The sequence below is a fragment of the Patella vulgata genome, chromosome 5 (genome assembly GCF_932274485.2).
Source record: "Patella vulgata chromosome 5, xgPatVulg1.2, whole genome shotgun sequence".
In the NCBI taxonomy this organism is placed as follows: domain Eukaryota; kingdom Metazoa; phylum Mollusca; class Gastropoda; family Patellidae; genus Patella; species Patella vulgata.
In genome coordinates this window covers 30480893-30493605 of record NC_065883.2, presented here as the reverse complement: position 1 = coordinate 30493605, position 12713 = coordinate 30480893, and the positions used below count along the sequence as shown (strand labels likewise).

Genomic DNA, 12713 nt, shown 5'->3' with positions numbered 1-12713 from the left:
AATTAATTACTCATAACTGATTGGACGAAACTAGACCAATAACCTCAGCCTTTTTCCTTTGCTCTTGGCGTGACATCCTCCATTTTACCATCAAATTTTTACCGGTTTGTCGAAGTACTCCTACTAGAACCGGCCCAGAAGTTTTTAAAGTTCACTCACTAACACACAGAAAGCAAAAGTAAGTTTTGTATTTATTTTTTTCATTGGATAAAGTGAGTTTTATTAACCGATTCAGGCTAAAGGATGGTGCCTGACGGAGCATTGGAACCGTCCCAAAACTGCCAACCAAAAGTTAAAGAGGCCCGACTAACCTAGTACTCAAGTAAGGCTAATGATGAAAACTGAGGTCATGGTTCAGTGATTTGATTGCTCTTGCTGTCATATTATTGACGGCGATAAAAGCCATTTGTTTCTTGAGGATTAGGATCAACCATTAATTAACTTTATGAAGAGTGAACTAAAGAGTTATCTGCATCAATTCAATGATTGATAATGATTTCTTAATCTTATTCTTAACAGACTCATGCAGACACTACTAGTACTAGCCTACTTACACTTACTGTCTCCAATCTTCTTGTCTAGAACATCGCTAAAAACCGGGCTATCCTGATCCATAAATTTGATTGCATTTTAAGCAGGATTGGTGCTCTTTAGTTTCAACCTTAAAAACATTTTGTTTTTTAACGCATGTATGTAAGGTCTCAAAATTTACCCCATGTCCTCCCCATCCCCAGTCCCTATTATAATTATTAGAGTATGTAGCATCAAGACTTTTTTTTTAATATAATAGGTCCAATATCATTAGCTTGAAGAGAACATAAAATGGCAAAACAAAATTTTATGTAAAGTACTTATAGCCAGTGGAGCAGTGGTTTACACCAATCTGAGTAAAATTTTACTAAAATTAATTTAGCCATCATCACTCAAAGTTGCAAATATAGACCTCCCATAAAAACGACCTTGCCAGTTAACGAAAACACTCTTAATCCCCTCAAATGCCATTGACATTATGTCACAGGTAACTGAATGCATATTAGAAATTTTTATTCCTTAATTACCGTATAGAGCAGGGTTCGGTACTTTCGGACAGTTAAGCCTACTCGTTATTTCTGACTGGAAACTGAAAAAAAATACTTATACGAGATGTTACGAATGCGAATATACGAACCGGAAGCAAAAAATCCAGATAACTGGAGGGTCGCGTGCGCCAGATAAAGTTGAAATACACATATGCATTCAGGTCTCTTCAGAAAGTTCGGCTGCGTTAAGGACAATGTTTCAGGTCATTTCGGACACTTATACTTTTTTTTTTTTTTTAAATAGTTGTAGCACTCTAAATGTTTAATTTATACTGTAGTTTCATTTCGAGATTTTTAATTAGTTGTATTCTGTACAATAAAGTAGATTTTGTTGAAAAAATTTAACTGTACGTACAATAAAGTAGATATTATTGAAAAAAATTAACAGTACAATAAAGTAGATTTTATTGAAAAGATTTAACGAAGTAGCACAATTTAAAACAATTAGAATCTACATAACAAATCAAGATCATCTAGAATTTAATTCACTATATCAATGCAACTCATTGAGTACAAATTATTTAAATGCTGTTAGTAAATTAGTAACAGTAATCACATACGAAGTATAAATTCTCGACCTCCTCCTCGTCTCACGAGTTACGACACCATTTGTAAACGACATCCAAACCTTAAACATTGGAGTGCCGTAAATTAGTCTGGGTGACCTATTTACGGCAAATATACGAATTTAAAGACTGTAGAATTGTAAAATGAATAGACCTACACAACTTCTAAATATAAATAAGCAAAATACCAATACTTCTTTCTTTAAACTAATTTGGGATGATAGGCCGTGGCAGACATGGTTTGCGTCGGCTTTTACCATGGCTTTGCCGTTTACAGTGGTAAATTTCGAGCGGCGAGTTTTTGTACAGAGAAGGACGAAGGGGTTTAAATACGACTTGGCGGCTTTCTTCGATTTTTTCTCTGTGCTGGGCGGCAAAAAAATAGTGCCCGGCGTGGCTACATCCCTGCTGTGTATGTTGCCTCTTCCATTTTGGACAATTATTATTATTAAAACGATATTTATACACTGCTCGATCTACATGTACCACCGCAGTGCAATGCTTAGAGACGCTTTACAAAAACATTGATTGAAACAATATAAAATTTAAATGTACATAAATGTTTACATAGTGAAATTACATACACATATATAAAATTATGTCTGCCTAGTGGCAGCTCCTTTGCTTTGATTATGTTCTGAAGGCTGGCAATTGTGTCACCTAAGGGGTGTTCGATTCTCAGTCCAGAATATTCCGCAGTGACAGAATTTCAATCAAGAGACACAGACTAAAGTTACTTCACAGTTCTGTCTCCAAAATAGAAGTGGTGCGAGCAGAATTGTTTCAGCTGTGGTGGTTTGTCGGAGTATCAAATTCAGTTTATGTCTGCCTTGTCACCAGAAATTCATCTATTTATTCAATTTACACCTTTCTAGAGATTGATAGAATTTCAGAATGTTCAATGATACAGATTTAGGAAATTGAATAAAATATAATAAACTTATCAATCGTTTTGAAGAACAGATGTGATATGGTAGAGTTACCCTAAGGACAAGGCTTTAAATAATACTATGTGGTACGGTACAGTGGGTAACTTGTGACACATATCTCACTAGCATTCATAGGCCTACAGCAAAAGACGACATGGTATCAAATTAAAGTTTAATAAGGCCTTTCTAGCTATTTGTGCTAGTAGAATAATCATATCTGCAGAAGTTGTCCAGATTTCAAAGTTATCCAATATAGGTACTCCTATCGCTCTTTGCTAGTAAAAAAAATCCTGTGTGCAAAAATTACCATATATATCAAAGTTGCCCAATATTTAGTACTACATGTACATATTCGGTATCTACATGTACAAATCTACATGTACTTGAAGTCAAACCATGATTGTCACCTGTACAAATTAAAAAAAAAAGAAAAGAAATTTTACTACAAATATTCAGGTAAAATAGTTTTCATAACGCATGTGTGATTTGGTATACAACATTAATGTAGTCTGGCTTAACCTGTGCTGCTACATGTGATTGATCGTACATGGTTAATGTTTCTGTTAACATTAAATACAATGCTGTATGGATTTAATTAACTAATAAATGTAATAATTAATAGACTGCTGTAAAACTAAAATAAAAGCAGATGAAAATATTAAGAAAATTTACAGCATGTGAAATGATGCTATGGTAGACAATAAAGGAGGATAGTGATGGAGACGTACACTATACTTACCCATGAAATTTAAAGGATTTAAAGAAAGAAAATAATCCAAACAAAATTAGTAGATTCAAATATTACATGTATGATGATATGAGCTTTACACTGAGTGTGTTGCATTGCCTTTTAATGTCTTGATGTTCATGTGTAGGAAATTAATACACACAGTAGTACTATTAATCTTGTACATTATACTTGCATGAACATATATTGACTAAATAAAACCAAAACAATTACACACATACAGGTAAATATGTAGTGCTATAGCATGAGCCAAAATTTGAATTTATTGATGCTTGCGTTCTTGCTGTGCATGACTAGCTTGGATTAAACACATGTATCAAGATTGATAATTGACAAAGAATGTTTAATTTCTCAAGATATATTTTTTAAATGTAGATATATTGTAAATCCATCGACCTGTACATGTACAGTCCTTTTTTATGTTAATATTTAAAGCGCTGTGTCTATAGTAATATTGATAAATATTTATAATTAAATAGTACAAATAATAGTGAAATTATTTCTTTTAATCTTAATTTAAACTTTAAATTTTAAATTTCAGGTCATGTCTTGGGATGCATATATATCAAACCTTGAAACCGCTGGGTGTAAATTTGCTGCCATAGTTGGACTAGACAGTTCGTTCTGGGCAGGTAACTTCAGTCCTTCAGCTGATGAGATAAGAATATTGGTTAAACTCGCCACAAAAGGAGGAGAAACAAGTAATGGCATCAGGCTGGGTGGTTGGGACTACACCGTTGTTAGTATGGAAGTCAACGAAAACATTAAACTGAAAAGAAAGAACTGCTCTCCAGAGGAAAAGTATTTTGTTTACTGTGGAGTTACGAAGAAAGCAATAGTTATTGGGGCTGTTCCTACAGGAGCCAACGAGAGAAATTGTTGTGTGGTTGTCGCTGGGATTCAAGATTATTTAATTAATGCAAATTATTAATGATACTTCGTATTAGATTTATGACATTGATTTCATAGGTCAAAAGGAATGTGCCATATCTGCTTGATTCAAAAGTCCCTGTTTGTTAAAAGTTTTGTTTTATTTTTCTTAATTTTTAGATTATGTCTTTATTAAAGATACATTATGTAAGATTTAGGTAAATAACTGGCCTTTCTTGCTATAATAGTTTTAAAAAAAAAGAGAACGGAAAATGAATATATTGAAAATTTCATTCAAATTATTTATCACTGTTGGTATACAAGATATGTGCATTGATTGTTTATTATTGTAACCATGATGCTGGTTATTCGAGACATACATGTAGCCTTGCTTCTCCATTTTTATACGCCCACATTTTCATGTGGACGTATATTGTCATCGTCGCCCCTGTCCGTCCATCCACAATTGTTTGTGGACACTCTACCGGTCACAATTCTTATTCCGATAAATCATGTTTTTAGCTTGAGGACCCTCTAGAGGTCAGAAATCGTAAGCAAATAGTGTAAACATCTGGTATGTCAAGGTTGGATGCTTTTGGTATTCATACATATTGGATCTTAACTTCCTGAATTATGGTCCCTGATTGTACGAAAATCACGTTTTTAGCTTGTGGTCCCTCTAGAGGCATGATTATTATCCGATTAAAAAAAAAACAACATTCAAATATATCACTGTTACGCCATAGTGTTGAGTTTAAATTCAGACAAAATGACCACCCCTTGTACGCTAATAGTGTGAACATCTGGTATATCAAGGTTGTGCACCCTCTAGAGGTCACAATTTTGATCCGATTTTGATGAAACTTGGTTTCTTTCGATATTCGCGCATATCGGATCTTAACTTCCTGAATTATGGCCCCTGATTGTACGAAAAATCATATTTTTAGCCTGTGGATTCTCTAGAAGTTACAATTTTTTATCCGTTTTTAAAAAACGTTTAAATATATCACCATTCCACCATAATGAAGGTTGAATTCGTATTTCAGGAAAATCGAAATGAAACTGCATGACAAAAGGGCCGCTCTTTGTACTCAAATTGTGTAAAAGTATGTAATACGAAGGTCACAATTTTTATCCAATTTTGATGAAACTTAAAACATATCTTTATATCCAAGAGATCTCAGTCCCTTTTGATATTTGCGCATTTCAGACCATAACTTTCTGGATTATGGTCGCTGATTGTTTGAAAAATCGCTTTTGTTTTTAGCTTGTTCTCTATCCATCTCTTGCAAAATGTGGGCGTATCCTGCCTGGCGGCCGCTTTTTAAATTCAATCATTAAATGGCCAAACCATTCCAATCTACTTATCATCGGTGCCATCCGATGGCCTAGAGAGTTGATTCTGGTCTTGTCATGATATGTCTAATTAATAATATATATAAAATTAATTTAAAGCCTAAAGAATGACCTGAAATAGGAAGATTTAGCTCTTGAATAATGTATCTTTAAAGGCAATTGTTAAATTTTATCATCACATAGCATTAGTTAAATGTGTTTTAATCAATTTATTACAATGACAAATAATAATGAATTACTTTCTGTGAAGTATCTAAATTATATAAGCTTATATTTATGATTTTTAATTTCCTAATTATTGAAATATAATGCATTTCATATTGCAAGAGTTTACTGCACAGATTTATGACTATAAAAATAATTTTTTACCATTATCATTTTCAGAAGTATTAAGTTACATGAATTCCATATTGCTGGAGCTCACATGTATTTGTGATATCTTTAATTGTCCTCTGCCTTCACAAAATCCTGTATACTCAAAAATTCAAACTTTAGTTATGTTAACAGGTAACCTTTCATTCAATAAATGACCAAGTTGGTCTCAAAATCACCCAAACTATTCATTCCCTCTAGTTGATTGTAAAGTGAGAAAGTCAGGTGATAATTATTGTAATAATTCCTATGAATCTAGTCTCTGTGTATTTTATTTAAATATTTTTACAACTTTAATTCATCCATATTATCCTATTTGACTTGAATTATCAGTATTACCTAACAGTCTGGTCAGTATTATGCCACCTAGTCTCTTTATAAGATGATAGGGGAACTACACTTCCCATTTGGCTTAATTATCATTAAAATCTGTTTATAAGATTACAGATGAAATACACTTTCCATTTGACTTACTTTATCATCAGCATTATCTAAAATACTTTATCATCAGCATTATCTAAAATCTGTTTATAAGATTACTGGGGAATTACACTATACTTTAGGGTGCCAGACATACGTTATTTCCTTTACTGCAATGTAAGGAAGAATCTGCTTTAGAAGTTTATAGGGCTGTATGATACACATAGATGTACATTAATTAGAGCTAAAAGATGTGTCCATATTATACATACTGGCAATACAGGTTGTGAGTGGAACAGTTTAGTTCTATGGAATACAATTACTGCTTATTACTGAGCGACGTTTTGACTAGACTTCTTTAGTCATTATCAAGCAGTAATTGTATTCAATAGAATAGTGACCTATGTATTCCAGTTTAATTACTAAATGCCAAACAATCTTGTCCATTATGGTTGTAAAGTACTATGCAGTTGTTTTGTTGAGATTGATATGTTCTGATATAACCTTAGATTTATTTTTTAATATTCATTAAATTATTTATAGTTTTATCTATATTGCTGTACCAAAGATTTTACCAATATTGTTTAAGAATGTATATTCATTCAATATATGCTTTGCTACATGTACATAAAATTCAATGAAATGGTACCGGTGTTAAAATTGAATTTCAGGTGAGTATAGCGTACACATGAGTATGGTAGTTTCTCGCACCTTCTGATGAGGTTTGATATATAATGAAGTTTTCAAGAAGTACACATTCTCAAATTCTTTTTTCTTAACTGTTTAAAAATAAAAAATCTGTAGGACTTAAAATGTCAAAAAATGAAATGATAGTATACATAAGATACTTGATGCAAATGAATAAGGCCAGTAAGTACTTGGACCGGTAAAATATGCAAGTACTGTGTATGGTATTGTATTTGAGAGTAATACATTTTTCAAAAATATTTACGTTTTTTGTACAATAGGGGCTATTTGTGTTTGATGTAAATAATGAGTCATCAATTCAATATTATTTATCTAAGTAAAAGGCAAAGCAGTCTTCTAAAAGTACACACACTTGTCTCAGGCTTCCATATATCTGTACTTTAAAATGAACTTTGTCAGTGTGATTCTCAAAAACTTGTCATTACATTCTAATCATGATAAACAATCAAGTAATTGTTTCATATTTTATTTTACTTCATTATTATATAATTTATGTTTTATTTGTTATTCAAAATGTTATTTTAAAAAATCAAAATTGATCAATAAAATATTTTAATTCATTACATATTTATTATTGTTATATTGCCAAATTTGGGTAATTTCTTTGAAATTATGCATGTGTAAAATTTAATAACTTGAAAGTATGTGCATAGAATTAATAAGCTTCTGTGTTCAGTTTATGACATACCAAAGAAAATTTCCTATTCATATCTAAAATTGACCTGCCCATGTCTGTCCTCTCAAATTTTCCCTGACAAGGGCTTTTGAAGAAAAATTTTGAAGTTTGATACATTGAATTTTGCCTCACTTCCAATGTATTTTTTATAAAATAATTAAATATATACTGAACTATTTGATCTTATTTTATTTTGATTCTTTACAATCTGATGAATTTGATTTTGATGCTTTACGATGTAGTGAATTTGATTTTGATGCTTTACGATCTAGTGAATTTGATTTTTGCCTTAAAATTCACCAGATTAATTCAATTTGAATTATGACATAAAAGTGAAAAGGGACCCTTTGTAGATGTTCGTAAATCTATGTTACGGCTATTTCGCATGATATGCATTGGATTTTGTCAGCTTATAATAGAGAATGTTTGCTGTCTGTAATGATTTATTGTTTACTAAGCCGACTACAGTGTGCTTCTGCACAGACAAAAAAAATATGCACCTCTTTGGTTTAAAATACACAAGTTATATGTACACAGCATATTTAAACATGGACATGGATGAAGCCAGACAACACAGTTGCCTTTAATGCACTAAATTATAGCAGTCACTGTGATCTGATACTAATATATTGTTGCTCACAAATTGCAATAGAAAAATCCCTCAACAACTTAAGTCTGATTCATTTTAATGTAAACCTTGCATGATAGTAGGTATTTTGAACAACAAAAATTAATGGTTTATTATGTGGCTGGGTTTGTTTACTGGTAAATAGATGTTGGAGATAATTGCATGGAATGGTGTATTAAAACCTAGTTCAGTTGTACAGTAGTAGAATTGTGTTTCTTACCATCTAACGAAGGCTTGCTTTATTACATGCAGGTAAGACTTTATTTTGTTGAAATATATTTTTATAATTAGAACTTTCTGTGAATAATGAAGTTGGTGACTTGCTTGCATGACCACTTATTAACAATTTGCATTTAATTTAAATGAATAGGTAACCTGCATCATAAATTAACAAAATGTGCTTGCTTCTGAATTTTGACAGATGGATCTTTATGGTCTTCAGTGAAAAATTGTTGAAACTGGAAGTAGTCATCAAACTGCCCCATAAAAAATTTTTGGGGGGTTCTAAGTTATAACTTCTAACTTCTAAATTGAAATTAAATCTGGAGTTAGTAGCAAATTGATTTGGTTGTAGTGAAAATTCTCAAAGTTTAGTACCGTACTTAAATGGCAGTGAGTCGTACGACCCTGGAAGCCAGAATAATCGGTGAACATTTAACCATACTAAAATCTAGTGGGTTAACTTGGTTACTTGAGATATTCTTGAATAATGCCCTTGTTTATCTCTCTATAATCCCCCACTTGCTGTAACAAACCTGAAAGCCGCAGTGGCTCAATGGGAAAGGCACTAGCTCGCTAACCTGAAGGTCACAGGTGTGAAGCCAGTTCCTCTTGCTTTTTATACACCCACATTGAAATTTAGTCGTATATACAAGTCGTATTGATGTACAAGTTGATAAACTTTATGAAGAGTTAGACGTACAATACTTTCTGGGATAAAAATGACGGAAAAAGGCGCGGCTAGTGGATAATCCGAGAATTTAATTAGGATTCGATATTTGTAATAAATAGTAAGCGATTAAAGACAACATCGTCTTATGTATGCAATGAATTCTCCTCTGTCTCCCAAGACGTGGCGTAAACATGACCTGGTTTGATCGAATTTTAATAGCAAGGCATTCCTTCGCAATTACAATGTTTGAGAAGGATTTGAAGCATAATTATGACAAATTAATTAGTTTGAATATGTCTTTGGTCCACATATACCATTAAATCACCCAGTTTGTACGCGGGAACCCATCTTTAAGGTCATGAGATGATTTCCGATAATTACTGCCAGAGTTATGGCCCTTGAACACTTTGAAAAATCTTGTTGACGCTCTAGAGGCTAAAGTTAATATCCGATTGACTTTAAATTTATACACAATGTTTAAGGTCATGGGACGAAGCCTATTGATTTTCAACGATATCCGATTATTACTACCAGAGTTATGGTCCTTGATCACTTTGAAAAATCTTGTGGAAGCTCTAGACTAGAGGCTAAAGTTAATATCCGATTGACTTGAAATTTATACACAGTTTTTAAGGTCGTGAGACAAAGAAGCCCTGTGGATGCTCTAGAGACCAAAGTTATCATCCAATTAACTTTAGATTGATAAACAAGTATATTGATTTTCAATGACTTTTGATGACTTGACCAGCTAAATCCATGATATTAAATGTTTCGTATACATGGGGCAGAACTAAAAGCCAAACAATTTCTAATGATTTTCGGATAATTACTTAATGAGTTGTTACTCTTAATCAGATATTATAAATGTTTCATTACCGACAATAGAAAAAATATGCGACAACTCTTGTTGACTGCTCAGGCGACTTAGCTGCTTTGGGCGTATGTTTCGTTGCCTGGCAACCTATCTTTCCTCTTGTCAGTGGAGGAGTGGGGGGGGGCGGAGGTGAGTCAACTGGCGTGGTTTCGATTCCTGGTTGTTAGTGATGCAATACGGATGTCTTGGCAAGGAATAACATCTAGTCATTTGGATGAGACAAAAAACTCATTTCATTTTTGTAACAAACCTTGTTTTCGTGGACAACTGGTGTGTTTGACAACTGACTTGAGGAACCAATGATGTAATTGATAGTACATGTTCATAATCATGTATTATGAGAAGAGTGGGCACCAACATGTACAATAAACATGTTGGCTACTAAAATAGAATTATTTTAATACTTGAAGTGTTTATTCTATGTTGATATTTACTGGGTTATAGGTATCTTAAAATAGTTACTTCTGGTACCTAACTGTACACAGGTTTACAACACCTGTAGGACTGGTTGATCTGACCTCCTCATAATATAATACAAAAGGTCTGGTTGATCTAATGAGTAATGTGTTGTTCTGTAACTGGTCTAGATTGTAAAGGTATATTATTTATTTATGTTTAAAGAGGAGTCTTGTCTTGGGTTTAAATAAAGATTTCAATTTCATTAACTTCAAGATATTATTCCTTTAATGTCCGAGGCTTTAATACAAAAATAAAACAAAAAAACTGTGAGACTATATTACTAACACATTAACCTGCTATCTTTCACTTTCATGTTTACTTTACCTTAATTTTTTAAAATTTATATATAAAAGTAGTATATTAATACATACAAACAACATACTGATAATGGGAAGATATCAATAAATTTAACAATTGAAAGCCTCTAAAAAAAAAGAGTTAAACATATAGATTTAAAATCTTGTTAAAGATGCACAATTGTGGATGATTCAAAGGCACATTCCACTGTTTTGTTGATTGAAAGGAAAAAGAGTACTCTACATGACTTAATAATCTGATTTTCTAGAAAGAGAAGCTAACTCATTAAAAATACTGTCTATTATACATGTTAATTTAAAATATCACCATAATAAGTATACTCAATGATGATATAACTATGGCACTATGATGGAACACCCTTTTGCTTTCCTTTGTGTATCAAATAATGTAGAATATTATAAAATGAAATTTCTGTATATTTCAGATGTCCTGGGAGCCGTATCTTGCTCAACTGCAGTCCGTTGGAGTGGAAATTGGTGGTCTATATGGAAAAAATGGAGCATTATGGGCAAGTCATCCTGAATTCCAGTGTAATCCAAATGAAATTTTGATAGTTGTAGATGCATTGACCAGTTTTAACGATAATATTTACAGTACAGGGCTCATACTTTCTGGAAAACGCTGGACAGTCATTAGACGAGAAAACGATGTTGCAGTGTTGATTCTAAAAGGAAAGGATGCCGACAATAGTAAAACAAATCTCATCATAGCTCTATCAGGAATGGCAGTTGTATGTGGAGCAAATAAAAATGAGGACGTTTCTGCCGGAGTTATTCGAAATGGAGTAGAACGAGTTCGTGATTATCTTAAATCTGTGAATTATTGATCATGTGACTGTCATGTGACTCGTCATGTGATATGAAAGTCATTGTACGTGATACCAGAAGACATTAAAACTTTTTTATGTGTAGTCACATGTAAAGATATCCGTCCATGTTGCTTAGTAAACCCTGTAACCATAACAATTTAAACCTGTATGATCCCTTAAAGGTCATATAAATACTTCATTAGGTCTTCTGTACTGACTGGTCACGTAGTTGATCACATGACTGTCATGTGACTGTTGATGTAAAGGTGATCGAATGATTGTGACTGCAGGACCTGCACTGCCATATTTAGCAACTGTTCTTTATGTGTCGTAACTATTTAGATTTTAAAAAAAATATAGGATGGAAGGAGTTATCATTCATAGCTGTTATTACGGAGTTGAAGAGATAGTAGGATTAAGTAAAACGTAGAATGAAAATATTTGGTTTTTTTTTTTTGGTTAACATCTTGGCTTAACTTCAGTATCAGTTCCAAGAAGATATTAATGAGATAGTAACTACCAATACCAATGACAAGCGACTTAACTTGACGCTTGCGTAAGAGCAATGAGGAGTTTTACCAAGATGATTATAATTGTTAGTCTGTCATCTTTACTAAATTCAGGGATGTTGATATTTTCAAGATTTTAAATCAAAGTCTAAAATGAAACTATTTAAACAACAAGTATTTTTGACTACAGCCACAAAATCGGATCTTCTTCATTATTGTTATTGCACTCTATAGAATCCCCCCTCCCCCTGTTTACGAAATTCCAATATCCGTACAGTTGTCTGCCTATCTTCATCCCTGATTTTATTTTATGAAAATAATATATATCTTTAGATTTTAAATTTATTTTAAAGAAGTGCATCCCATATTGAATATTTTTTAAATGTATATTATATTTTATTTCGCTGCTTGCTGTATTTAAAATTTTTATTTGCTGAGGAAGGGCTCTAGGACTTGGTTGTCATGCTTTTGTATGGAATAAACTGGACAGAAACACTCAAA

The 12713-nt window shown here is 32.6% G+C and overlaps 1 protein-coding gene across 1 annotated transcript; it reads left to right on the top strand.

The window, feature by feature from the left end:
• Window positions 1–27: 27 nt before the first annotated feature.
• On the top strand, window positions 28–12713 carry LOC126821522 (uncharacterized). Its single transcript, XM_056100970.1, has 3 exons — window positions 28–178; window positions 3864–4250; window positions 11320–12713. Exons 2-3 carry the CDS (start codon window positions 3867–3869, stop codon window positions 11719–11721), a joined length of 786 nt encoding a protein of 261 aa, XP_055956945.1. The 5' UTR covers window positions 28–178; window positions 3864–3866; the 3' UTR covers window positions 11722–12713.

Excerpts from the sequence above, each read along its gene's own strand:
- LOC126821522 (XM_056100970.1), top strand. The coding sequence starts at position 3,867 with ATGTCTTGGGATGCATATATATCAAACCTTGAAACCGCTGGGTGTAAA. Across the intron at positions 4,251-11,319 it reads ATTTAATTAATGCAAATTAT|ATGTCCTGGGAGCCGTATCT; the intron begins TAATGATACTTC and ends TGTATATTTCAG.